Source organism: Plectropomus leopardus, chromosome 5, assembly GCF_026936395.1.
Source record: "Plectropomus leopardus strain MGB_pleo_1.0 chromosome 5, ASM2693639v1, whole genome shotgun sequence".
Lineage (NCBI taxonomy): Eukaryota > Metazoa > Chordata > Actinopteri > Perciformes > Serranidae > Plectropomus > Plectropomus leopardus.
Genome location: NC_142180.1, coordinates 26081572 through 26108175, shown reverse-complemented (window position 1 = coordinate 26108175; position 26604 = coordinate 26081572). Strand labels below are relative to the sequence as shown.

The window sequence follows — 26604 nt, the reverse complement described above, 5'->3', positions numbered from 1 at the left end:
TGAGAGTCACCGTGCACGAGTCACTGCAAGAGAGTGCTACAAGACAGTAAATTTGCATATCATTTAATTAAAGCCTGTATTATAGACCCTTTTGGGGCTGAATACAAGAATCTGATGAGTTTGAGTTTCCTAAAAAAGGGATAATTTTTGTTGACACTTGAGATCTGTTGACGAAAATATTTACATTTCGTTTTTTTGGTTGTTTGTTTTTTTTTTTTAAATTTTTGTTTTAATGGCATTTCTAAAGGTTGCTTTTGCCCAAACTCAACCCAATACGTCAGCCATAACCTACATATGGCCGTTTCAGTGTTTTATACCCGTGTAATATTACTCTGGATGTGGGTAAGATATTTTCAAACTGTACTGTGGTTATCTTTTTAGTAAAAGTTTAGTAAAAAAAAAAAAAAACATTTTAAAAACTAAAAAATGTCAGTCTGACCTTTGGCAATGGTTTTAGCAACACATTATTAGGTAGAATCTAAGACCTTAAAAAATATGTCAAAATAATAATAATCAAGGCTAAGACAGTTACATAATTGGGAATACCTTAAAATACACCTTGCTATGCTGAGATTTTTTTTTTAATGAGTTTTAAAGTATTGAGAGAATTTGCGTCAGTCTTCCTCAGTAAAAGCCACAATTATTTCATTATTATCACCTCTAAAAATACAGTAGGCTTCATAAAAAAATAGAGTAAAAATGATTATTATTAATTTTGGCACGATAACCCTTCAATTCAAAATAAATTTAAAAAAAACCCGAATTATCTTTTTATTTTCTTCCCAAAACAAAACAGCGGCATGAGGAAAAGTCGGCACCTCGGATGCAGAAAAATCATCTCTGAAGTGAGGAGTAATGTGAAGGAGGAGGGCGGAGGGGCTGCGATGGTGGTGGAGGAAGAAAGCGACGTGATTGGCACAGAGAAGGAGCGTCTGAGCGTCCCGGTGACCCCACCCGGAGCGCTTTAAAGGCCGGTACATGGCAGCTCAGCATCCTCCCACATCCACAGAGAGGCAGCCGGAGGACTGAGCGCACCGAGCGGGATACTCTCAGGATACTGAAGTGAATGAAAAAGCTGTAATGAAATGAAAACATGAACCAGCGCCTGCGGATTTTAGAGAAGCAGATTTAAAGGAAAATATTCGGCTGCAAGTGGAGATATTTCGCTTCAGATAGCTACACAGAGAGGAGAGAGGTAAGAAGTTCAATCCAAGTTTGCAGCGATCATATTTCTCAATTAGTTCTGTAACGGAACGAGTCTTTTTTTGAGGCTATTTAAAATGCTTTGCGAGTCTTTTTTTAATTGCATTTTTGTGTTTTATATCGCGAAATGTTGTGATATTCCTAATTTTATCACATTTTGGACAAAATCGTTCGAACGAAATGATCAGTAACATGAACAGTCAATGGCTATAAATAACACGATCTGTGTCAAATAGATTTTTTTTTTTTAATTCTGGGACATTTATAAAGTTGTTTAAGAGAGTTCTTTTTTTGTTTTGTTTTTGTTTAATATTACAGGTTGTTAATTGACTCCATGTTAATTATCCTCATTAATTCCTCGTCGTTTACTGAATGCTGCTGCATACACAGCTCCGGCCTCGAGGCAATCTTTACCAAATGCTGTATAACTCATAAATCCACGGCAATTACCATAATTAGGCTTAAATCAGAGCCCGGGGCTACGTGACATTGTCCTGAAAGAGGAGCAGAATTTTTAAGCTGCCGATTTAAAAAAAAACGAACAGATTACATGAATCCAGCCAGAGGCTGATTTAGTAAAATAATGCAAAGAAATTTAACACATGGAAAAAAAAGTTATTGTATTAGTCAATCGTTTTAATCACACGGTATCACACGTGCGCGCACACACACATGCTGGCCCAGCTTTCATGTGTCAGGCCTGATGATAAATTAATAGCTTTGTAGAGTTGAAACCTATTTGCAGCCACATTAGACAGGAGGCCGGTCACACATCTCCGTCAGCCTGCAGGCGTCTGAAACTGACCTGAGACCCGCCACAGATTAAAATAAACGGCCCTGCGCTCCAGACAAACTCTCGGGGAGCAAAGTAAACATGCTGTCGCACCTTCTGTCAGTCCGGTCTGCGGAGCTCCAATAATTCGCTAGTAATTTTTTTTTTAAATGATTTATTGATTTGTCTAGGCTATTTATATGTAAACTCTTCAGACTGAAAATCTGCACGAAAACGAAATAAGAATTCGTTTTATTCTCTCATTTTGTTTTGTGAACAGGGAAAACGTGGCTTCCTTTTTAAAAATCGATAGACATTATTATTACTATTATTATTATTATTATTATTATTATTATTATTATTATTATTATCATCATCATTATTATTATTATTATTATTATTACATGCAGATAGTGGATTTTTTCTCAATTGAAACATCACAATTATGGGCCACTGTAAATAAGTTAGACTATCAGCACAAATTTAGTGTTTCCTAATACGAGCAATAAATAACAACTAAAGAAGATATATTTTCATCATGCAAAAAAAGTAGAGGTAACTGCAAAATTATTTTACTTTTTAACTATTAGGCCTATGCTGCATTCATTCTTTTTTGTTAATTTGAGTAAATGTTTATTGTGCTGTATCGAACTAAATAATCTACACACCTCTAAATCGCCGTAAATTTATTTAAAAAATAATTTTCCTCCTGAAAGCTTTAATAAAATTATAAATTCCATTGCCTACTATATTAACGGTGTGAAACCTCGATATTTTATTTTTTTCTTGGCGCTTTAAATGTGGCTAAAGTGGGGAAACCCTCCGTAGGAAAAAAGACAGTATGCAAGAATGTTTCGTTTGGTTTTCTTTTAAAGCATTAAACTGGATCTAACAACACGTATGCTAAAAAAACAGAACAGTCTCAACTAAATTATTAATCTTTATTATTATTATTATTATTTATTAAATAATTATTAGAGGTCACGCTTAGTAATAACTCTTTGATAAAATGAAGGAATCGTTTTATTAGGAGCGCAGCCTTTCATGCTTGTATTTCACCTGTTGCCTTTTCAATTAGTCAGACTCCAACTAACGTGATAAAAAAGAGTTTTCGCTTTTTAAAGGCGCTACAAAAATAGACTGAATTGTATTAAGAGGCCTGACACTCACAGCAGCCTGTCCTCCTCTGTCCTCCTCCGTGCAGACAGCTCGCCGGCCATGCAGCACTACGGCGTGAACGGCTACTCTCTGCACGCCATGAACTCACTGAGCGCCATGTACAACCTCCACCAGCAGGCGGCGCAACAGGCCCAGCACGCCCCTGACTACAGGCCCTCAGTACATGCCCTCACTCTTGCAGAGAGACTGGCTGGTAAGAATCAGTCGTTCAACTTGTTTTTCACTTTCATCGTTACTCATTTCCATCTTTTACGGTGCACAAACACAAATTCCATGTGTGTCGATCTCTGGGAGGTGCTTAAATGACCTTTGACCTGTACCTCAATTAAACTGGTCCTGTTTCTTGTTTCTCAACGGCTGCACATTTCAAGACATTATCCTTGAGGCCCGGTATGGCTCCCAGCACCGAAAGCAGCGGCGCAGTCGGACGGCCTTTACCGCCCAGCAGTTGGAAGCTCTGGAGAAAACTTTCCAGAAGACACACTACCCTGATGTGGTGATGCGGGAACGTCTGGCCATGTGCACCAACCTGCCTGAGGCTCGCGTTCAGGTAAAAACCCCCAGAATGCATTTGTTCTGAGTGCTGTTTGCCTGTTGCTCTCCAAGCTGCTAAAAAGTGACAATCTTACATCATTAAAGTGAAAATAGAAAGCAGCATACTGTAAAGTTGTTCACTCTTATTTTACTTTTAGTCCTTGACCCTAACACTGATCTGTTTGTCCTTCTATCTCCCAGGTCTGGTTCAAGAACCGCAGAGCCAAGTTTCGCAAGAAGCAGCGCAGCTTGCAGAAGGAGCAGCTCCAGAAACAGAAGGAGGCATCTGGAGCCGCAGAGGGCTCTACAGAGGACTCCAAGACTGACCTCAACTCCACCACCACTACCACCCTGGTTCCTGACGCCCGCACTCCTCCCCCTCCTTCCTCCTCTTCATCCTGTCACTCAGAGACAGAGAGGCTGGGAGCCGCACGGCCGCAGCCCGGAGAGATGAGCGTGGAAGTCAACGTCACCTCCCCTGAGCCATCGGACAGCGAGTCAGCAGCTGAAGATAATGCTGACAGAGAAGAGGACGAAATGAGGGGGGAGGCAAGGGTGAAGATCAGGGAGGAGACGCAGGGGGAGGGAGGCGCACTGCCGGGAAGAAGCTCCCCATCCTGCAAACAGCTGAGCCCCACATCAGGTAAAAATATCACCGTCTACTGAACGCAGCTGCTTTTTCTTACATATTCCCTGATTATACGGCATATTTAAGCATCTAATCACATTCATGGACAAGATGTTTTTCCTGTATGAAGCATACTAAAGTTCGTCTCCTCTCTTCCTGTTCCTCAGACTCTCCCCTAAGCTCTCCCACCTTGCCGTCCTCCAGCAGCGTGACCAGCGGTTTGGCGCAGAGCAACTCCTACGCCTCGTCTCCCCTCAGCCTCTTCCGGCTGCAGGAGCAGTTTCGGCAGCACATGGCCGCTACCAACAACCTGGTGCACTACCCGTCTTTTGACATGAGCACGCCGTCATCTCTGCCCTACCTGGGCATGAACGTCAACATGCCGTCCCCCCTGAGCTCCCTGCCCTGCCAGTCCTACTACCAGACCCTGTCGCAGGCCCAGCAGGTGTGGAACAGTCCGCTGCTGCAGGCGGCACCAGGCAGCCTCCCTGGAAGCCTCAACAGCAAGACCACCAGCATCGAGAACCTCCGTCTGAGGGCCAAGCAGCATGCAGCCTCACTGGGATTGGACACGCTTCCCAACTGAAGCTCGGGCTGCTCGGTCAAAGCGTTCGCCCTCTAGTCAGGGCCGTAACATATTATGGGTACTGTTCACACAAGGTGACTCTAGGCCCCTCTTCACTTTCATTGACCTCTCACCACTGTCACCAACTATGTGAATCTGTTCGAAATGCAGACACACCTCCAAAAACTCATTAGAAATGTCTCAAATTTAAACTAAAGGTACTGGCTGCTAACCAATTGGCTGTTGATCTGTTCAAAATCTGCCAAAATTTGTCCGTGTTTCATGTGATTCAAACAAACAACTGCTGTTTCGTTTGCAGCTTTCTAGATTTCAAATAAACCCAATTTCAAAACCAGAGCAGTGTGACGAACAGAAGAAACGACATATTCATTGGGCACACATCTGAAGGCCACAAAATGTATTTCAGAGCAGGCACTTTAGGCGCCCTCCCTCAGTTCGGGGCCCGGGGTTGTCGACACATCTATTTCCCTCCACCTCATCGTCACCATGTGGGCGTGCAGCTCAGCGCTGGGAGCACACCAGGACATGAAGAGCATCTCTGCTGGATCCACTTAACAGAAAATAAGATTATAACAACAACTCAATGGACTTGATGAAAAAAAAAAATCCCACCTGGACTGCAGTTGTGTGTGAACAGATTTTTTTGCCTGTGGATTTTTGCTTGTATTCGACTCCTTCTGGTCAGCAGCACAGATTTCCGCCTCCTCTGAAGTCTTGAACTACAGAGCTGAATCCTGGACAGATATGAAAACAATCTATATTCCAACCCCCGAATGTGAACTATGCATGCAAGCACCCCTCTGACGCATGGCTTACAGCCCGAGAAACACAGAATGAAGTCACATGTGATCTGATATCAGAAATAAAGCTCAGATCACTCCAGCCAGCTGTATTTCTTTGTAGATGACACATGACACTCCTTGTTTAGAGTTACAGCACTCAGCTGAATCCATTGAGCGTTGTAAATATCCCTCAGTGTTCGCCTCCATCTGCCTGACTAAAGAGTAACTCCATGTCTCCTTTTGTGAGAAGGATTTGAGAGGAAAATTTATTTTTCTGTTGTGGCTTTAAGCAAAGGACCTACGGCGGCAATGAAATAAGGGGAGAATCTGCAGAGGAGGCACAGTGACAAATAAATATGAAACCAGCCGACATATATTTTTGTTAACTCGGGTGCCGGACTGAATTGGACAGAGTCACCATTTTCTCCGAGCTACTGACTTCAGCAGAAAGACGCACAGGCCCATTCTCTATGTATTATATCATTGTAGATTCAAGACATGTATTTCTCAATTGTTTAAAATGTGAGTAATTTATCTGTTAAATGCAAGGGAATAAAACACAAGAATGACTCATATTGTCAGTGTCGTCGGTTGGAGATAGAAGAGGAAAACATTTGCCTGTACTAACCCGTATTGCCCCATTTTGACATTTTCCAGAGCGATCAGGAGCTTTATTCTAACACAACAAACACACAGAGGAAAAGCAAAATACTTTTTATTTAAAATGTAAGAAAACAACACACAAGGGAACCGTTCTTGAACAAAAGTCCTACATTTAGACATTTGGGTTTTTAATTCAGGAGAGAGAGAGACACTCTTCGAATTACATAAAAAAAAAGTTTCTTAATGCAATATTTGTATTATCAGAAGTATTTGTGGATTTCTGAATCTTTGGACCTTTTTCAGCTAAAAGGTAAGTCAAAAAAAAAGAACAGACAAGCTGTCTAGATTGTGAACCACCCAGCAGGACATCCAACCAACATGCAGGCGTGCACTCGCAGATATGGTTCTTAAAACACCAAAAACATTTTCTCAGAGTTTCTCCAGTGAGAGGAAGTTTGCAACAAGAGAGGGATTAGTTCGGGGTGTGCCGAATCCAGCTCCTCTCTGACAGCGCTGAGAGGGAACTGACAGAAAAATGAATCCTAATAAACAGTCCTGATTTCCACACACATTACCTTTATAGTAAAAAAAATGAAGTTTGGTTAATATGTTGCAGTGAAGACGCCTTGATGAACCGTAAATAATTTAGACACGGGAGGTCTATCATGCTCGACGGTGAGGTTTACACACCACATAGGGGAGAACCTGCCACTTGTTCACTCAGCGCAGAATAACTAATCCTAAATGAAATGACTGAAGCACAGTGTCAGGCTCCAAAGAGTCCCCAATCCACCACCCACCCACCTACCCTTCACTCTCTCTCTCTCCTCTTCCCCCACCCTGTCAGCCGAGGTTTGGCTGCACCGAAACAGAATGCTTTGCCATAAGAAGATTACCTTTGGTTGGGATATCGATGGATTAAGTAAGAATAGAATGAGATAAACTAGGACTGAAAGGGTTCCTGGAGTCAGCAAAGTTCAGACACCTGTTTTTTGCTTTTTTTTTCTCCCTGGTCTTTTCCCGCTCTCTCGCTCCATGACCATAAAGATTATATCACTGTCTAAGTGGAGAAAAGGAGGTGAGAGGGGTGTGGGTGGTTTCAGATGGAGCAAGTTACAGTGCATAAAAATAATTTCAGGGCTGCGTGACAATTCTTACAAACGCCTTTGGGTTTTTAAAAGAATATGTGGTCAATTTGTCTGGGTTTTTCGTAAAGATCATTTTGGTGTAAATTGATGGAAATGCTGTGTTTGTGTGTGTGAGAGAGAGTGTGTGTGAGTGTGTCTATGGCAGCTAAGCCGCTGAAGGTTTCCAGGAGCTCTTTGATGTGTATCTGGGCAATGCGCTATTAGAGGGATTTTCCTAGTTGACAGCTCAGAGAATGTGTGGAGGAATTGCGATGCCAGCGGGCTAAAAGAATGCTGGAAACAGGATTAGGATCATATTCTGGCAGCTCCTGTCACTTCATCAATGGGCTAAGGTTTCCTCAGTGACAGCCCTCCTTCTCTGCCCGGCTAAAACCTTTAGTGGGACCATAAAAGGGGTGAGAGAGGGGAAAAAACAATGATTGAATGGTGTGCTATGATTTCTGTGCTGCTGGGTTTGCTCCGAGCGCTTTGTGTTGGGAGGTCTGAGGGGGACGGCGTTGATTTGGAGGGAGGGGTAGGTCGAGGGGATGAGAAAAAGGAGGCCTTTGGCAAGGAGGGGGGGGGGTTGTGGTCTTTCTTGAAAGTTTTACACCCAAATCCCCATGGCAGAGCATGTGGAGGGGTTTTACACTGATGCTAGCGGACAGGGACAGCAGCTTGGTGTCCCCCAGGGGACGACAGCAGCAGCAGCAGCAGGTGGGGAAGGAACCAAGTATGCCGTTTCCTAGATTTTTAGGTTCCAGTTTGTCTATGAGCTCTACCTATGAGACCTCTTTCACCTTCTGACCACACATCTACTAACTGGAGATACGTGAGAGTGTCAAATATGTTTGTTGGCTCATCTGAGGATAAAACGTTGTCTCTCTGTTCTGATTAGCGAGATCTTATTTTTTTGTATGATTATTCTTTGGATAATTTATAATCTTTTATTGTCAACAAATCCCATTAAAAGACCAAAAGCAATAATGAACTGATCTTGTTAACAAGTATTGTCTGCGCAGCCAAAGCCTGTTAGAGTTAATTCCTCTGTGACCAACCAGCAACCTCTGAGGTGGAAAAATGAAGCCAATGCAGAGGTGCCAAAAGCTGCAGTTCACTGAATGGCCACTTGAGACTGGCTCCAAAAGAGAGAAAATTTACGCACATTTTAGGGCGGCAACGCTTTGATCACAACAGGTGAAAAGTTGTTTACTGACAAATTTATCGATGCCTGTACCTATATAAGAGACTTGCATGAGCTGTAAGATAGAGAGATTCGCATTGGTCCTGAATCCTCTCCCAGGCAGACCATGGTGCCTGGTAGATGCTGAACTTTGTTGTAATAAATTGATTATTATGCAACCAAGTCAGTGTCCGCGAAGGTTTCTTCATCTTCCACACATCATTGCTACTTAAGAAACAACGACAAGTGAAAGGTTGTCTGCGAGTCGTCACTATAATCTGTGAGTCAGATCCACCCCTCGCTCCGCCACAGCTTCAGCCTCTTGTTGGATCAGAGATGGATCGGTCATTGGCCATGCCTTTTCTTATGTATATGTTGAGCCTTAATAAAATGACAAAAAAATGTAAGTTAAGTAAAAATTCAAATCCTGTACAGTTGACATGAATGAGGAAAATAGCTTTATAGACCACAACCCTTTTTTTTTTTTGTTTTTGTTTTTTTTTTATGTTTATTCCTGCTGTAAATGGGTAGTCTATGGGGACTGACTCGCTTTTGGGCACAGCCTCAAGTGGCCATCAGAGGAATTGCAGTTTTTTCACACTTGGCCTTGGTTTTCAGGCCCCGGTGTTGCTGCTTGCTCCCAAAACAAGGATGAATCTTGGGCTTGCTTCCACTTTCGACTGGTGAGCGCTGAAGAAGCTGTTGGGGATCACTGAGAGCGACATGGTGTTGGCCTGACAGGTAGGTGTTGGCAGTTAGCTTTGATAGCTTGCTAAAGTATTGGCTCTTCCTTTAAAACAAATGTAATGTTCCACAGTAGTAGCTTGGACTGTAGGCGACATACAATCAATGTGTGAAGGAGGGGCAAAGGTTAAAGGTTGAATGTTGTGTTTACAAACAGTAAACTAAGTTTTTTTCTATTGCCGCACTTGTGCTGCATGCACTGACTGCAATTACTTTTACAAGCTTTGTTGCAAAAAGAGAGTACAAGATAAAAAAAAATAAATATCATAGCTCCAGCAATGTCGTTTACCTTCTTGCATGATCATAAATCAGCTGACACTTTTCAGATGGCAATCATTCTGTCAGATTTGGCAGTCTGTAGCATTGACATAATTTTACCTAATCACTGTGGGGGTTATATAGACCAAATCCTACTCCAGTGTAAGTGCAGATATACTGTTTCTTTTACCTTAAAACACTCCATCCCAATGTTTTAAATGAAGAATCTGATTGGACCTGTTTTCTGTGACTCATTTTATTGACTCTCTGTACCAGTTAACCCCTCTTTCCCGCTGTCATTCCATCATTGTCTGTATGTACACTAGCATTTGTTTGAGACTTTGCTTTGTATTACTTGCTGTTGGACTTGCAGTGTTGTGGCTTGAGGGTAATTGACTTCATGTGTGTTTAATCAAGCTGCTGATGACTGACCAGGTGCAGGTGTATATATATGGTGCACCCGTATGCGTGTCTCACTCTAAACTGAGGACGGTCCAATGTGGACTAAAGCGTTTGCATTTAGATATTTGAAATCCAGACTTCAGTCTGAATCTGAGTCTTGTTTTGCTACATTACAAACAGAAAGCAACCATTCCTGCACAGCATACCTTTAACCCTTTTCATCGCAGATCATGTGCAAGAACTTAACATATCAAGCAGAGAGAGATGCTTTGTAAGCTGCCACATGAAACCACAAGCCATTATTTCATCTGCAGGCCCTGAGCAGGTAAACATGTCTATCTTACATGTGACTTTATCAGGTTAAATGTGTGTATGTGAAAAAAAAAAATGCACATGTCCAAATTTTACAATCGCACATGTAGTTTTTGTGTGAAAAAAATCCCCATAATGTCTGTACATATGATTTTTAAATATTTTAAATGTGAAATGAAAGACTTCACATGTGAAAACTGTAATTTCACACATGAACGTCACACATGAAACCCAGCTGATACATTTTTACTATACGTGAAACTACATTTCAAATCAAATTATTATACACAGAACCCCATGTTTTTTTTATGTGTTTAACACTTTGAAACCTAGATCAACATCATTTTTTTGTGCTGCGTTTGGATGCCTTTCACATGCTTTTTAACCCTTTGACACACAAATATTTTAAGTTGTGTTTTCAGCTATTTTCAGCACTTTGGGGGGTCATTTTCTTGTTTTTATGTATTTATTTATTTATTCATTTATACTATCTTTGTTTGTGCTTATTTTCAAGTAATATTCCAGTAACTTTTCATTAATTTATTTTTTTTGCCAGTTTTTAGGCCATGTCTTGTTAAGCTGCTTCTTGCCATCTCCTCCTGTTTTTAAAGAAATCAAACCAATACCAATTTCAAAATCAAGTTTCAAATCAGGTTTCAGAGGGTTAACATATGAAATAAAATTATTATTTCACAGCAGACATGACCTTTGGGAACATTTGTATTTTCTTTACTTTCATTCTTTGGCTTTGGCACTATGGATCAGCCTCTTTCTACATATCACTCACCGTGTACAGGTTGAGTCATTTATGCTCTAAGCTGAATATTTTGAGGGGATTTTGAGGTGCACCTTCTGTAGTTGGGCCTGGGGTTGTGTTGCAGAACAGTTCCTCAGTGGGCTTATAGGGTGGTCTCTGCCGAGCGTCTTGGACCGGCTGTCTCCATGCTACCACCAAAACCCCTTCCCCCCTGAGAGTGTAACTCCACACTTTGCTCACCCATGTGAAACAATACTTTCACAATACCACAGGAGTTTGATTGTTGGCGACAAGTTATATAATGCCAGGAATTACAGACTAGCATGCAAATGCTAAATCCTCCTCTCTTTCTCCTGAGAAGTGGATGAGACGGACTATATCTGCAGGCTTCACTCTGGCTCCCCAGCTTTGTGCTACAGAGACGCTCTCCTTTCTCCCCCTGACTTGGGTGATAATCCTGACACGCACTGTCTGCATTTTTTACTGTACGTGTTTAAGCGCATTTGCAGAGCATTTATCTCTCCAATGTAAACCAATTTGGCTATAAGGGCCTTGGGCCAAGCAAGGCGCCGGAGGGAAGAAAGGAAAACTCAAACCTAGCAGATGTGCAGAGAAGGGAGGATGGGAGAGCTGGCGAGGATGCGGGGGTTGATGAACAACTGAATGCAGCAAAAAAGGGGAAGCGGAACCGCATGGGAGAAAAAGAGTGTCCCTTGTCCGAAGGGTAAGCTTTTGAAACTTGGGATAGGGGCCTTTAAAGCCGATAGAACGTGGATCACTGAATTGTTGAGTCACAGAATCTGTGAAAATCATTCGGAGCTCCCAGTTAATCCTGTCATAGTGAAATCGCCGGGCATACTTTGGGGATCCCAGCCCCTTCTGCAGAAATTTGGAGCCTGCTGTATTGACAGAGCTGCTGTTTGATACCGCCTATACACCTGTATCAGCTGTCTGTTAATCTGCCTTCCCCTCCTCCCTCTAGTCCTCCACAGCACGCCGCCTCTTCTGCTAGTAATGGCTGATGAAATGGACCAAAGACCTAAAAGCTGCCAATCTTGCTGCTTCTTGATGTCTCCTGTAAGTGGCTCTGGTTGCAGGCTGAACTTGTCACTTTGATCATCTGAAAGGCAGGAGCCCTGCTGTGTCAAACATTACTACCTGCAATTCTGTGCAGCCATAAAGACTGTGGACTCCTTGGTCCCTGAAATGGGACATTAAGACAGAATCATCCTAGTTTAGTTGGGGCGATATCAAGGTGTTTTATTTGCTGGGACACAGGCAGGGTCTGAATGTGTTTGGATTGCTTTTAAAGTACCTGATCTTATAGCCTAAGGTTTCTGTAAATGAGGTGTTTGCTGCTCTTATCAATGAGACGTTACATGAGAGAACACTTCGGCCTGCAGGGCTGTTGGGTGGTTTTGAGCTCTGGTCAGACGCCCTTCACATCGAACTTCTCAAACTCTTCTATCATATTGTATACACTCTATATACCTGCTGAACTGAAATCCTGGATTAATTTTAGCTTGATGACCTTTGCAAAGTTTTCCAACAGATACTGATTGTACTAATAAGAGTTTAACCCTTTAAAACCTGGTTTGACATCATTTTTCTTCTTTCATAAGCCTCTCACAAGCTATTTGACCCTTTGAAAACTGAGCAATGGGTATCTTTTAAAAACATATGGAAAGAAGGCAAGACCAACTTGGCAAGAAACATCCTGGAAATTGCCAGAAATTAGTATATATATATATATATATATATATATATATATATATATATATATATATATATATATATATATATATAACTAAAGAAATAAATAAATGAAAAAGCTAGGAAAAATATAGAGAACTAAATTCGTTTTTTTTCCCACAGAATTATTTTATTTTTAAGCAGATGAGGTCATGTCCTTTTATTTACTTTGCTGCTTTTTTGGCTAATTTCCAGTTAATTTTCTACTTAAAAAAAACCAAAACAATTTCTTGCTAATTTCTGGGTCACTTCCTAAGTTGCTCATTACCTTCTTCTCATGTTTTCTAAAGAAATCGAGCTTCTTTTCCCACAATTCAAAGGGTTAAAGTGACGTGGGTTTGGTGCCAGCATATATTGTGTGAAGAAAGATTAAGATTAAATGGAAAAATCGGACGAAATCAGAGTTTAGATAGTCACATTTTTTTTTAGATGGGTATTTGCTCTATCGCTTGTACTTTAATCATGAGAGATGTCTTCAAAGTGATACAGTATATTCATAACATTTAAATTGATTTTAATATGCAATATAAAACACACAACTGCCAATCTGTAATTCGTAAATGTATTTAATGGGGCAATCTGAAGGCGGACGCTGTGCAGTGTGTGTGTGTGTATTTGTCATCGCTTCTGTCTCAGATCCTGAGGGATTTATGAACAATGTCAAGTTCCCTCTGAAGACCTGAGTCTCTTCACTGCCTCTTAAAGCTTAATGCTCCCTGACTGAGTGGCACAGCGAGAGCCACACACTCTCTCTCTATGTGCCACAGATAATGCTAAGAACAACCTCTCAATTCCAGCTCCCCTCCTTGCCTAATGTGCCCTCCTTCCTCTGCCGCACGCACATGGCCATTTCCATTCAATGAGACAGCAGTGCAAAACGTGGTCGATTGTAATGGAAAACACTAACATTGTCCCTAATGGTTTCTCATCCCAGGAGAGTTTTAAAACATATGTAAATTTATGTAAACCCAACAGAAACACATATTTACAATAGCACAGGGTAATCACAATATGACGACATGGTGCGCTGGCCTTGTAGATGGAGGCGCCATGTGTCATTAGTCTCCTTTATCTCTTTTCTGTTTCCTGTTTAGGCATCAGTGCAACAATCACTCACAATACGAGTGAAAATGATCTGCGCTCATCTGTGGTACGGTGATGGAGAGGGAGAAGTGCCGGATGAAGAAGAAGGTACAGAAAAAGGTTTTGTACTCTTACAGCTGCTGGATCACTTGATGGTGAACCAAACTTAAAAAATTCAGTTTGTTAAATATGCAGCAACATAAACATGTAACTGTACAGGTTTTAAAAGATGTAAATATCAAATTAAAAAATGGTAGATCACAAAATGCATCATGACTAATGACACAGACAAGCAGAGGAAGAAAGAGATAATCGCGTCTTACAGCCTAGACATTTCGAATCGAAGTTCATTGTTTCTTTTGTGGAACAAATAACCACAATGGTTCCTCTGTGAGAAATCAGTTACTTTATTTTATTCTTAGTCATCACATCACAAAAAGCTATCATTGCTTGTAAAGAGACAAATATGATTTAGGAGAGATTGCTGCTTTCTGTGTTCATTATAAATCCCAATTTTCATCATTTTCTGCATGTGGTTGCAGTGTGACAAAAAAAATAACCCAAAACAAAACAGAGAACATATAATCCTACCTATTTATATCAGCCAGACTCTTAATTTTAAGGCAAAAATGTTTAATATAAGCAAAACTTGTCTCTATTTGTTATTAGTACAATACACACAAAGTAAAAATTTTAAAATCCTAAGGTTTGTCAGTGAATGAGTTAAAGAAAAAAAAGAAACTTTCCAATCAGTAAACATGATTATTGCCTTTAAAGGTTCTGTATGGGACATTCATGGCGGGGTAATGGCGTCCTGAGCAAAGGATGAAGTCACGCTGACTCTGTGTGTGATGTACTCCGAGCTTCTCTGTTTTTTGTCTTGTTAAGCTGCTGCAGCCACCCGTGCATGTGTGTTTTCCACTGGCTTGCTCATTGACACTACTTTGCACAGTGCTCATTTCTGTTTCTGCTGATATCACTGACGATGTCCTTGTGGAAGCATGACACCCACCCTCCAGTTTTCCCTGGTTGACACTCTGTCAGTACTATTACTGTTATTAAGCACTGTTTATGGAGTTTGCAGTGTTAGCTGCTAGCTGTTGACTCAGCCACCTCCATGTTGAGAACAGTGTCAAGACACAATGTACCCTAATGTAGTGGTTCGTACGATATCCTACAAATTAGTACCCAACAAATGTCTCTGACGTAAAGTAATAAGAGTTACTGTGGTTACATTAAGGAAAAAGAAACATAGTCAGGAGGTACCTTAAAATGACTCAAAGTTCACACGGTTTTGAATACCAGTGTCCTGAGAAAGTCCTGTTTTGTGACCCATCCACCACCCCGACCTGCCTCCTCAGCACATTGTGATCACAGCTTTCTAAAATACATGTGTTACCAACAAATTACTGTCTCTGGATTTAATAATGTACAAATGCAGATGCATTACTATTCGTAGGAAAGCAGTTTATAAGAACAGCCTGCCAGTCTACTCGTGCTCTCAATTTCACATACAGCCCCTCTGACAGTTGCACAGTTAATGTTTATTACATCTTCAAAATGACTCTAATATACCAAATAGCAGCAAAATACCTGAGTTCTTCCTTGTAGCGTAGAAGAGTAAAACTCAAAATATTTTTCAAAAACGCAAGCTATATTGTGATAACTTTTACTCAAACTTCATTTTGTTTTATTGCTGTTAATGTGCTGTGTTTAGTTTCATTGTTTTTTTTCATATTCACTGTGTATTTAAAGCAAAATTACCCTAAAGCACCCAAGGTTAGTAGCTCAGCCTGCAGCCTCCAGGCTTTACTTCCTGCTCTGTTTGACCAGATGTTCCACCTCCCTCATGAAGCGCAGGCAGAGCTCCTCGTGCCACGGCAGGGCGACACACTGCACAGCCACAGGCAGACCCTCACCTCCAGTAACGGCCTAAACACAAACAAAACATCCAGTCAGTCGACAATCGGCAACTAGAACCACCACAGGCTTCTGCCTCCACCTACTGACAAACTGTGAAACTACGGCTTTAAGAGCGTCAGGGGTGGATTATTTGTCAATGGACCCCTGAGCACAGTCACAAGAGCAAGACACACACTTTATAGTTGGTGAGTCTCTCTTTTGTGGAGCTGTTTTGCATATCTTAGTGGTCATACATCTATTTGTGGTTTTGGGTCTCTCTGTAATAGCTTTGTGTCCCTGTGAAGTAATTGAGTGTCTTTTTTGGTCGTTTTGAATCTCTTTGTGGTTGTTTACAAAAACTTTATTCTCCAAATGTGAAAATTTGCCATAAAATACATGCCTTAAAAACATACAATAAAAACAAAAGCAATGCATTTCATGTAAAAAAGTATAAAAATAGGTCTCAGTAATACACATGCAAGCAAACATTTTTTTTTTACAATAAATAAATATTCATGTAGAACTAACATGCCGTGCAAAGCCTCCACCCTTTCACTATGGGCCCTTAGGCCTGTGCCTGGTACGCTCGTTCAGTAATTCTTCCATGGTGCAGGGTGTATATATATATATATAGTATATATATATATATACAGTATATACAGTATATATTTAAAAACACCCTAAAAGTTTCACAAAGTAGTATTTATTAGATCTGTATAATATTACTACTACTACTACTGTATCATTTAGTATCAGTCATCTCTTACTGACACTTGTTTTTTACCTCTTTGAAGATCCTGTCAAAGAGGTCCTGATAATTGCCCTGATAGTGCCGGAGTTCCTCCTCATCCTCGGCCGTCACCGTGGAAACAGGAACAACACCAGCAGGGAAGGTGAGGAGGTTGTAAAGTCCCGTATAAGAAAGAGCAGCTGGATGGAAAGAAAATAGAAACAGGTTATTCACTGTGTTGACATATGTAAAGAACAATTCAGGCATCACATACGCATCATTGTTCAGTGTAACGTACTGGTAGCTTTGCCACAGTAGAAGAGGTTGAAGGCTGGTCCAATAATAGGGCACAGCAGCACGTCTATATTGTGTCTTCTCCACTCGGCAATCGTTTCCCGAATGTATTCCTAATGAAAACACAAGACAATTAAATGCCCGCCTGTGTGCATTCATACATGCACAGGCATCAATAGCTGACAGCCAAGGGCCCTGACACACCAGGCCAACTGTTGGCCGTTAGTCGATGTCCTGCTGTTCGTGAGTGTCTGTCGCCCCACTTTTTGTGATGTGTTCCGCACTGTTGGACAAGTCGACATTTGTCAGCTGTTTTATGTCCAATCCAGAATTTTGAATTAGCATTGGATCCCGCACAGTCTGTCAGTGAGAGAAAACACTGGGTCTTGGTTGCATGGATGCTGTGATCTCAACTCGACACCAACATCTAATGCCATTATTATAAGTCATGCCTCCACTACTAATACACACATATGACTGTTACTGCCACATACATAAACTTCAAAATTTGCATGTAATATTACACTCTGATAAATTAGATTTATTAATATTTATGTCTATTACTCTTGTTATGTTACACATTGTCACTATTATTGTTGTTGTGCATCTCTTCTTTCTTTCCCCCTCTCTGCCTCTCTCTTTTTCTCTTTTTTCTCTCTCTCTTTCCTATACATCATTTTGTCAGCTATTGTAATCTAATTTTTTCTTTGACATTTATTGCACGTCCGTTCTGAAAGAGGGATCACTTCTCAGACGCTCTTGCTGAGGTTTCTAACACTTTTTTCACCGTTATAGGGTTTTTTGGGGGGAGTTTTTCCCTAGTCGATGTGATGGCCTAAGGACAGAGGGATGTCGTACGCTGTAAAGCCCTCTGAGGCAAATTGTGATTTGTGATAATGGGCTTTATGACTAAAACTGACTTGACTCTGATTGGCAGTTCAGGTGTACAAGAGAAGAAATGGAACTGAATGAACCAGACAAACGACTAAAGTCAAAAGGTTGCAAGATAGAAACAAACAGGAGTTAAAATATTTTTCCAGCCATTGAGCTCTGTAGCAGAAATGATTTGTAATTGTGCGTGTTATAGTTTGCTAGCACACAATAAATATCCTTTGTGTTTTTTCAACACTGGATTCTGTTGTTAATGTGCTAACTGGTTAACTGGCGTCTTGAATATGTTATCGGTCATCTCGTTACACACGACCGCCGCCTGCTGGTATGGCGAGTTCTGTCACCTCACACATGCCAAACACACAGTGTGTTCAAGTGCAACTTTTTGAACAACATAACAGTCGGCTTTCGTCGCCACTTGTCCTTTGATGTCTGTTTGATGTGTCTGAGCTTTTCCAATACCTCAGCAGCAGCATGCTGCTTCCACAGGTCTGACACCGATCTAAAAAGACAGAAAGGACCAGTGCATTTGAGGTTTTATTACTCAGACACTGCATGAAATGCGTAAAATGTCAAAACAGAAAATGTCAACATCAAAATGACTGTCTCACCTCACTCCACAAATCGAACTGAAGATGCGAGAAGCACGAGGAAACTTTGAAACACGAGCAAGACATAAACACAATGAGAATCAAATCACACAGTAAATTTTTCATCACATTTAAATAATCAATTCATACTCAGCGTCCTTAAGGTAGAAGTATATTTTCTTCAGTCTATATTTATGCATTTGTCACAGGAGGAGAAAACTCACCACGGGCTTAAGGAGGAATGACAGGGTTTTCTTAAGCCACTTAGGAAAAAAGTAAGGTAAAACCTGCTGTTTGATACAGGGGTCCAGAGGACTCCCCTTCCTAAAACAGAAACAACAAGGGATGGTGTCTGCTCAAATGGATGTAATACGGTCAAAACATTTCACACACAAATGATTGAGGTTATTAACAAGGACTACACTGATTAAACAGCTGACATCTTTCAGGGAACTCACAGTTTTTGACACAGGGTGGCAGCTCCGTCTGCCAAAACACCCTTTACCATCAGTTCATTTACAGTGTCACACAACCTCAGATGACTGTAGGGCACCAACTGCAGGCACAAATGACAAATAAGTAACTTCATTAAAAACATATAGCTCATATCAGATTTTTTCTGCGGCTGTAGATTACATAGTTTGCGTGTGTCTGTGGGTGGTGTGGTCTTACAGTGTGCCCCGCTTGCTCTAACAGAGCTTTGACTTCTCTGATGGCTCTGACCATGCTTGGAGACCCCTCTGTGAAGCCGTCATTTTCTAGGTAACCGATCCTGAGAGGTTTGGAGCTCTGGTACATCTGAGGACAAGACATTTTAATTCTGTCAGTTTAAGTAGGAGACCTTTTAGTGGAAATGCACATATGTGGTTTCATTTATGGTACATAACTAAAAGTATGTGTGGATCGGAGCTTGGAGCTTTTTTATGCTTTAGTTTTCTTAAATTGAGGCACAGTGAAGGAGTTGGTGAGTTTACTTTGTGGGTTTCAAAATGTATGAACTTTATCTGCTCATAGTCCTGTTAAATTCTCCTTGTTTGGGTCAGTGTGTACTGCTTTGCTCACTGACAAGAGGGCCAAATACGGGACTTTTTTTCAGAATCACTGAACAGTACATACGTGAATTATGATGTGCCTTAAAGGGATAATTTTGGATTTCTTAAGTGGCCTTGAATGGGGTCCTTATCCATAGTCAGTGTGTAACAAAAAGTAGACTTCAGTCAGCACACCCCCAGTTCTGAGAAACAGGCTGGAGTCTGACATGACAGCTAAGCCATGTACTCCGATAAGTGTCGATAAGGGCAGCCGCAAAACATATTTAAGCCACCTAAAGAAAGTCCTACCAAAAAAAAAAAAAAAATCAACATCAGTTTAAGTGTACACTCAATTGAGAATATTTTGATAACTTTGCCTTTCCATCAAACAGTCTGTTATAATGGGAAACCATTAACAGCTTCAGTTTCCCATTTATGCTCTAGTCAAAGTCACCAGACTTTATTAACAGAAACAGTTAAGTTTAAGTTTAGTTTTAGCTCAATAGGACACATGGTTGCTGATTTACCGCTGGTTGTATCAGTTAGTTTGTGTTATTGTTTGACTTTGGTAAATCTTAACTGAGCCATTAAAATGCCAAAGTCACACATTAACACAAACATCAAAGCATTCATGTCAAACTCTGGCCTGCTTTGCCAAACTGGAGATGTGTTGACTGACATCGACTGTATGTAATACACTGACTATGGATAAGTATACCATACAACCCCACAAAGAATCTGTTTCCCTTGCTGTGAGCTCTCTTGCAGGCAGGTGCTCATTAGGGTAACTGGGAACACCTGAAAGTGTTCAGGTTATTTAAGCCCCTGAATGTTCACTCTGCTGCTCCTCGGTTTGCTTTAAGGTACCTTTACAACATATGCACACATGTTCCACTCCTGCACCTCACACACTACTGACACCACTGGTGTCCACATAGAGTAAATATTAAGTGAATCATTAATTTGGTCTGATTTGGTTTAATCTGATTAGATAAATATATTTTGTTTAACTCTGCTATGGTGTGTTTTTCCATTTTTGTTGTGGCCATTTGAGCCAGGTCATAAGAAATGCACATTGTACAGGTGAATTCAACTCATTATGTGATGAAGATGTGATGTTGAAACAGGAAAAAGACCTTCCCCATATTGTTGCCAGAAAGCTTCTCTGTATGCAGTGTCATTGCCCTGAACGTTCGGGACATTATTTACTTTCTTGTTACGATGACTACTACTTTTAAGTAAACAATAACATGTCATCTTATTTGTTTTATCTGTACAAAAATAAATGTTTGAAAATGACAATTCACCATTTTACGGGGGTTATGTGCTGGACTAATAATTAGAAAAGCCTCCAGCAAGTTACTGATCCCACACAAGAAATAGTACATTATTCCCTGTAAAACATTTCATTTATGTGCTGTGGAGGACACACCTGCATATTAAAAGGTATGGGTGGAACAGTGGGGTCCAAAGAAAACATGTCGTCACAGAGCAGAGCCTGCATACACACAGCCAGACTGTCAACATCCCTCGCCAGGGGTCCAGGGCAGGATGGAACTAATTTAATAAGAAACATTAGAAAAAGTAACCACATTTTTCAGACAACTCATGGAGTTGCAACATGAATGCAATGATGATAAAACTATAACTTACCTGATTTTTGCCCATGATAAATGGCATTCACACCCTTTAAACTGATCAAACAGAGAAATACAACGTTGCATAAACAAAGCATAGATGAAAGCGTAGGGCAAAGTGTCATGATTGTACAGGGATTATTGCACTGATTAGCAGAGACGCTCACCTTAGCCGACCTGGTGTTGGCTTCAAGCCACAGATCCCACAGAATGAGGCAGGAATACGGATGCTGCCAGCCACATCAGTGCCTATACCAAGCAGGGAGCCCCCAGCCCCAATGAGAGCCCCCTCCCCGCCGGATGAACCTCCGCTAGTCTTCTTGAGGTTGTGGGGGTTCAAGGTCTGCCCATAGATGGGGTTACCACAGTCATAGCTAGAGATGAGGTAATAAAAGAAAAACACACATAAACAACAATGATCACAACCTTTACACATGCAACTTTTATGTACATTACCATTTGTGTTGGACAAATATAGTTGCATTACTGCGCACGCTGTATTTAGTCAAGGGCTGCACTGAAAGGGTTTCTCCAGGATTTGTCTGATTTATGATTGAGCCTTTTGCCATTTTTTAAACACTGCCCCCGTGATCTCTGAAGGTACTGCTTGGTTTTATTCGTATCAGTACGTTTTCAGAAAATGTGCACAAATGTGGATGAAATGAGCACAGAGTGTGGACTGAAGGCTCCATCAGTGTCCGTATGTATCTACCGTTGAGCATAAATGAGACCTTACACACAGGAGGTGCTACTGGGAATGAGAGGCCCAAAGACTGGGCGTGCTGCACTAAATCAACCTCGAGTAAGCAACTTAGGTAGCCCTGGTTTCCTGTCAGTTAATGGTAATTATGCTTAACAGCAGTGATATTATGCTGCATTACATCCCATGCTAAAAACACACCTGGTTGTGCTAGTGTTAGATCCACTTGCAGCAGGCTATCCCAAAGCTTTATTCCAATACCTTAAATGACATTCGGTGCAGCCCTAATTGTTTGCAGTGTATCTGTATGATAAAGTAACTGAGAACTTATTAACCTTAACAGCCCTTGGGGCACGTTGGTCTTCACAAAGGGAATAGCTCCTTGTCTCTTCAGGACTTCAACAAGCACGCTGTCCTCCTGGGCCGGCTGATCCAGATTAATGAGCACACCGCAAGAGCAGTCGTGATTCTTGCATTGTAAAAACACAGGCAAAGAGAGCCGTGTTAGATAAAAACACAACAAACACTGCCACAATAGTTTCATGAGAGCATGGACATTTAACCCAATGTCAGTGTAGTTGCCATCAAAAATCTGTTGATTTAGTTAAAGATGATGGCAATACACAACTACAAAATACCTTGCATGCAATGTTTTCCTTGACGCTAACTGGAACTCCATACAAGAGACCTTCCTTGTTGGAGGCGGCAACTTTTTCCAGCTGGTCTAAACTCTCCAATGTGATTCCTGTGCAGCAGTTCAGATCTTTGGTCACATCCAGAGTCTGTGAGAAAAAAAACAGAACTAACAGGTTCATATCTATGCACGTAAAACCTGAAAGTCAAGTAAGAAATGTTCAGGCAAGTAGATCAATATTTACACTTGGTGGCTGTGTGAAATGTACTTAAACAGATGACTGTGTATATAACTGTAGCAGGAGACATGCAAAAGTTTTCTTGTAATGAAACAAGTCCAGAAAATAAGAAATATGTTGGTCATAAACTTTAATAAGGTCAGAGTGTATTTACAGTTAATGTTTGAACTAGGATTTGGTTACTAGGTTAAGGGAGGGACAAGTTCTATCGGGAAAAAAAGATGATTTACTTGGCTGGTTTACCATGGTTGTTCTGTGTTGGTTTGTGATAAATGATGTGTGTTAATGTTGGTTCTGAACCTTTTCCATGTAAGAGTAAAACACGTCCTCAGGGCTCAGCGAGCCTTCCTGCAGCTTCTTTGTCAGCTCAGACAGGGACAGAGCCAAGATGTGTGCAGAGTCGATAATTGGATGCTAGAAGACAAACAGCCATACATTAAAAATGAGTTCACATACTAAACAATTATCACCCCTCATTAAAATAATCTAAATGTTATTCACAAATGACAAATATAGGGCAAATAATTATTTTGATTATCAGCTAATCTAAAGATCATTGTTAATCAGTTTTGCTTATAAAATGCGATAAAACTTAGAAATCAACATTATATAGAAGGTAATCGACTGATGATTACCAATTAAACTACACACTACAAAATCCATGACTTTTTCAAAACATTTATATGTTTTTTTACTATTTCCTTGACTTTTCCAGACCTGAAAAATGTGATTATGAATTTACATGACTTTTCAAGGTTTTCCTTGAAGGTATTTTTTTAGAGTTACAGTCCATATATTGTACCTGTCCGACCAATCACCACTGATTGCAGGCACAGCTACTGGTACACACAGCTTCCGTACCCGAGTGATATCACAATGTAACAAACAGAACAGAATCATTGATGAAAGTCTGGATCCAGCTATGGGGACAAGGCCTCCTTCATTCCCATGAGAGATGCTCATTGGCATATGAAGCAGAAAAATCGTTTTTTGCGGGTGTAGAATTGTGTACAATACCTGAATTTACTGGCCCATAGAGCATGCGAACTAGAGACTCAAGGCAGCTGAGCGTGGCCAAGTGTGCCCGAGTGGTTAACTTCCATCGGCAGTGTGACCTTACTGGCTTGAATGGCGGTCTAAAAAAATGAATCCTGCTGCTCATCTAGTCTTTTCAAATGTTATCTGACTGCATGGTTTAAATACAGATAGTGATAGAGAGACAAGTGAAACAGCTGACCAGTTAGAGCAGACTGGGCTTCAAGGAGGCAGGACACAAGCTCAGCCAGGCTGTTTTAAACAGAGATGCTACAGCGGAGGGCATTATGAGACACACAATGTGTTTTTTAAGCATTAAAGCATGCAAACCTATTCTAGTAGACCCCCTTAAACACAAATATGATGCTATTAATGAGCCTTTTTAAAGATCTGCATGAACCCTGGAGGCTGCATGAAATGTGATTGGCCTCTGAGGGCAGGACGTAGCAATAGGTCAACTGCCCCCAGTCTCCCCTTTAGTTGTTTTATCCACAGGCCATCATCTACTTATTATTATGGCCTTAGACAAATGATATATGAACAAAACCTTAAAATGTATGCACAAATATCTTACAATCTATACCTTTCATTGGAGATCGCTTAAATTAAAAGATTCCAATGTGGCCTTACTTGAAAAAACTATAGCATATAGGACATAATAATGTAATTATAGAAAACAACAAGCCTCTGAACAGCGGTTTATTAACTTTCCCTCCACGCACGCCCTCAGGTTTCAACTCTCACCGACTTCTTGTACTGGAGTACAGCTTGTTCCGCCCGCTGCAGGCTGTCAGCCCTCCGGTTTCTGGCTCTGCGGATCTTCTCCTTCATCTCTCGGTGGCTGCTGACCCTCTGCACCAGCAGCACCAGAGCTCCCACAGCGCAGGCAGCACCAGTCAGCACAGCTGCTGTCCAGCTGTCAAGCTTCGCTCCCTGAAGAAACTGCTTTACGTTTTCCATTATCTCCCCGTTTGTCTTCTCGTTCCGCGCACAAAGATGAACGATGTTTGACTGAGACTTAAACAAACAGATGTCGGATCATGGATGAGGTAGTTAAAGGGCTTGTCAGTGCTACAGCGTGAATAACAGGGTGGTTTATAAGTTAGGTTACATATTGATCAGGAGCTTCGAGACACATTTGCTGTAACAGCCATTGAAGGACCCGGATGATGCGTAATTGTTGTGTAATGACATTTGTAAGATAGAGGGCGCCAGTGCTGCCTCAAGTGCGTCATTTTCAGAGACCTTCTTAAACCTTACACTTTTTTTAAATTATCAGTATTATGAAAAAAAAGTGTATATATATATATATATATATATATATATATATATATATATATATATATATATATTTGTGCTGGGCATAGATTAATTTTTTTAATCTAGATTAATCTCACTGCAATCCTGTAGTTAATCTAGATTAATCTAGATTAAAATTATAGATTTGAATTTTGCCAAAGACATTCAAAATAATATCTATCTATCTAAATGATGAAAATGCATCACAAAATGCTTGAGAAAGCTGTTCTACTATAATATTTGGTAAAGAAAAATAATGTTCCATAAGATTTACTTTGGTGTTTAACTTTTTTTTATTTTGTTAAACACAGACATTTAGGAACACAGGTTCTGTCTCCATGTGGAAAAAGCTTTTTCCTGCTAACTGGAATGAACAGCCGAGGGCGCAGCCTCTGATAACATGACCCTAACTGAACTGTGGGCCTACATTAGAGGTCATGAAGAAGATCATTAACAGTCAGCAGCTTTGTGACACGGCTTGAGCCAATCACTCCAATCTCTGCTTCTCCTTTTTCCACCAGTCACTCAGGCAGACCAGCTTCCACGCGGAGGGGGCGTGAACAAGGCGGAAGGTAGGTATACATCCGCGCTTAAACAACAAAGGGAAATTGGTGCCTTGCTCACTGTATAGACCCAACTTAGTGAATAGTTTATCGCGCGATAATTTCCTTATCGCGCGATAAGAATCCCGCGTTAACGCAGCACGTTAACGCCGTTAACGGCCCAGCACTAATATATATACACTTTTTTTTTTAAAAAAATTATCAGTATTATCATTATTATTATTATTTCTTTGTTTTCTCGCTCTTTGTTAGGTTTATCTTCTTGTTTTCAGATACTGTTCCGCACTTTACACATGTATATATGTACAGTCTCAGTTTTTTTAAAGGTTTTTTTAAAGTGCATTCCTTTATATTCTATTAATAATGTGTGCTCTTTATTCTCTGTTCTTACTGCATGGCGCTGCTACATCCCAATTTCTCAGTTTTGAGATCAATAAAGTATATCTATCTATCTATCTATCTATCTATCTATCTATCTATCTATCTATCTATCTCTCTCTCGCTCTCTCTCTCTCTATATATATATATATGGAAATGTGTTGCTAAGTAAAATAACTAAATTAAAACTAAAACAAAAAATTTGGACACACATTGTGAATCCCTTCCTTACTCTGATAACATGTTCAGATAAAAATGGGAAAAATGGGACAGTCGTGTTTAGTTGTTCTAAATCAATCATTCATACATTATATCATTCAAGTAGCTTTATTATTCAAATAATAAAGAACAAAAAACAAAAAAATTGAACAAAAAATTTTGTTCAACTTTTATGTTGTGCCTTCACTGTCCTTTTGTTGCTTGTGTGTGCTTACGTGTGTAGTGGTGATGGCTAATTTTGAAATATTGTGGTATTGTATTATATTGAAGTATTGTGTGTACATGCTGTTTTCACTTTAGAAAAAAAATCACCTGAATGCATTACTCAAAACTCTTTCCCATAAGAAAAGCATGTATTGTGAAAATATGATTTGATTATAATTTAAACATTTATTAAAATGCAACATCTCGCAACTATTTTTGTTGTTCTATCCTTATTATTTTAGCTGCAGCACTCTTATTACCAAAATGAAAATCAACATGCTACATGGCTTTCCAGTTTGGGGAGAAAAGTTTCTTTACTCTTTGCCTTCCCTTTCAGTGGAGCTTTTCAGTGCT

The 26604-nt window shown here is 40.5% G+C and overlaps 2 protein-coding genes across 2 annotated transcripts; one reads left to right on the top strand and one right to left on the bottom strand.

The window, feature by feature from the left end:
- Nucleotides 1-787: 787 nt before the first annotated feature.
- Nucleotides 788-6254, top strand: LOC121963978 (diencephalon/mesencephalon homeobox protein 1-B-like). The gene is made up of 5 exons (XM_088077282.1): nucleotides 788-1195; nucleotides 3180-3347; nucleotides 3526-3704; nucleotides 3890-4331; nucleotides 4484-6254. The coding sequence occupies exons 2-5, from the start codon at nucleotides 3194-3196 to the stop codon at nucleotides 4900-4902; spliced, it is 1194 nt and encodes a 397-aa protein (XP_087933408.1). The 5' UTR covers nucleotides 788-1195; nucleotides 3180-3193; the 3' UTR covers nucleotides 4903-6254.
- Nucleotides 6255-14296: 8042 nt separating this feature from the next.
- Nucleotides 14297-24754, bottom strand: faah (fatty acid amide hydrolase). The gene is made up of 15 exons (XM_042484232.2): nucleotides 24332-24754; nucleotides 22853-22966; nucleotides 22319-22462; nucleotides 22016-22149; nucleotides 21148-21354; nucleotides 20997-21037; nucleotides 20776-20900; nucleotides 18985-19110; nucleotides 18771-18868; nucleotides 18537-18636; nucleotides 18334-18377; nucleotides 18185-18224; nucleotides 16836-16944; nucleotides 16592-16737; nucleotides 14297-15837 (listed from the first exon to the last, which is right to left on the bottom strand). The coding sequence occupies exons 1-15, from the start codon at nucleotides 24545-24547 to the stop codon at nucleotides 15715-15717; spliced, it is 1767 nt and encodes a 588-aa protein (XP_042340166.2). The 5' UTR covers nucleotides 24548-24754; the 3' UTR covers nucleotides 14297-15714.
- Between the last annotated feature and the right edge of the window lie 1850 nt (nucleotides 24755-26604).

Coding starts and splice junctions, on each gene's coding strand:
- LOC121963978 (XM_088077282.1), top strand. CDS start 3,194: ATGCAGCACTACGGCGTGAACGGCTACTCTCTGCACGCCATGAACTCA. Junction 3,348..3,525: donor TCTTGCAGAGAGACTGGCTG/GTAAGAATCAGT, acceptor GCACATTTCAAG/ACATTATCCTTGAGGCCCGG. Junction 3,705..3,889: donor TGCCTGAGGCTCGCGTTCAG/GTAAAAACCCCC, acceptor TCTATCTCCCAG/GTCTGGTTCAAGAACCGCAG.
- faah (XM_042484232.2), bottom strand. CDS start 24,547: ATGGAAAACGTAAAGCAGTTTCTTCAGGGAGCGAAGCTTGACAGCTGG. Junction 22,150..22,318: donor AGGAAAACATTGCATGCAAG/GTATTTTGTAGT, acceptor TTACAATGCAAG/AATCACGACTGCTCTTGCGG. Junction 19,111..20,775: donor CCATACCTTTTAATATGCAG/GTGTGTCCTCCA, acceptor TCTTGTCCTCAG/ATGTACCAGAGCTCCAAACC.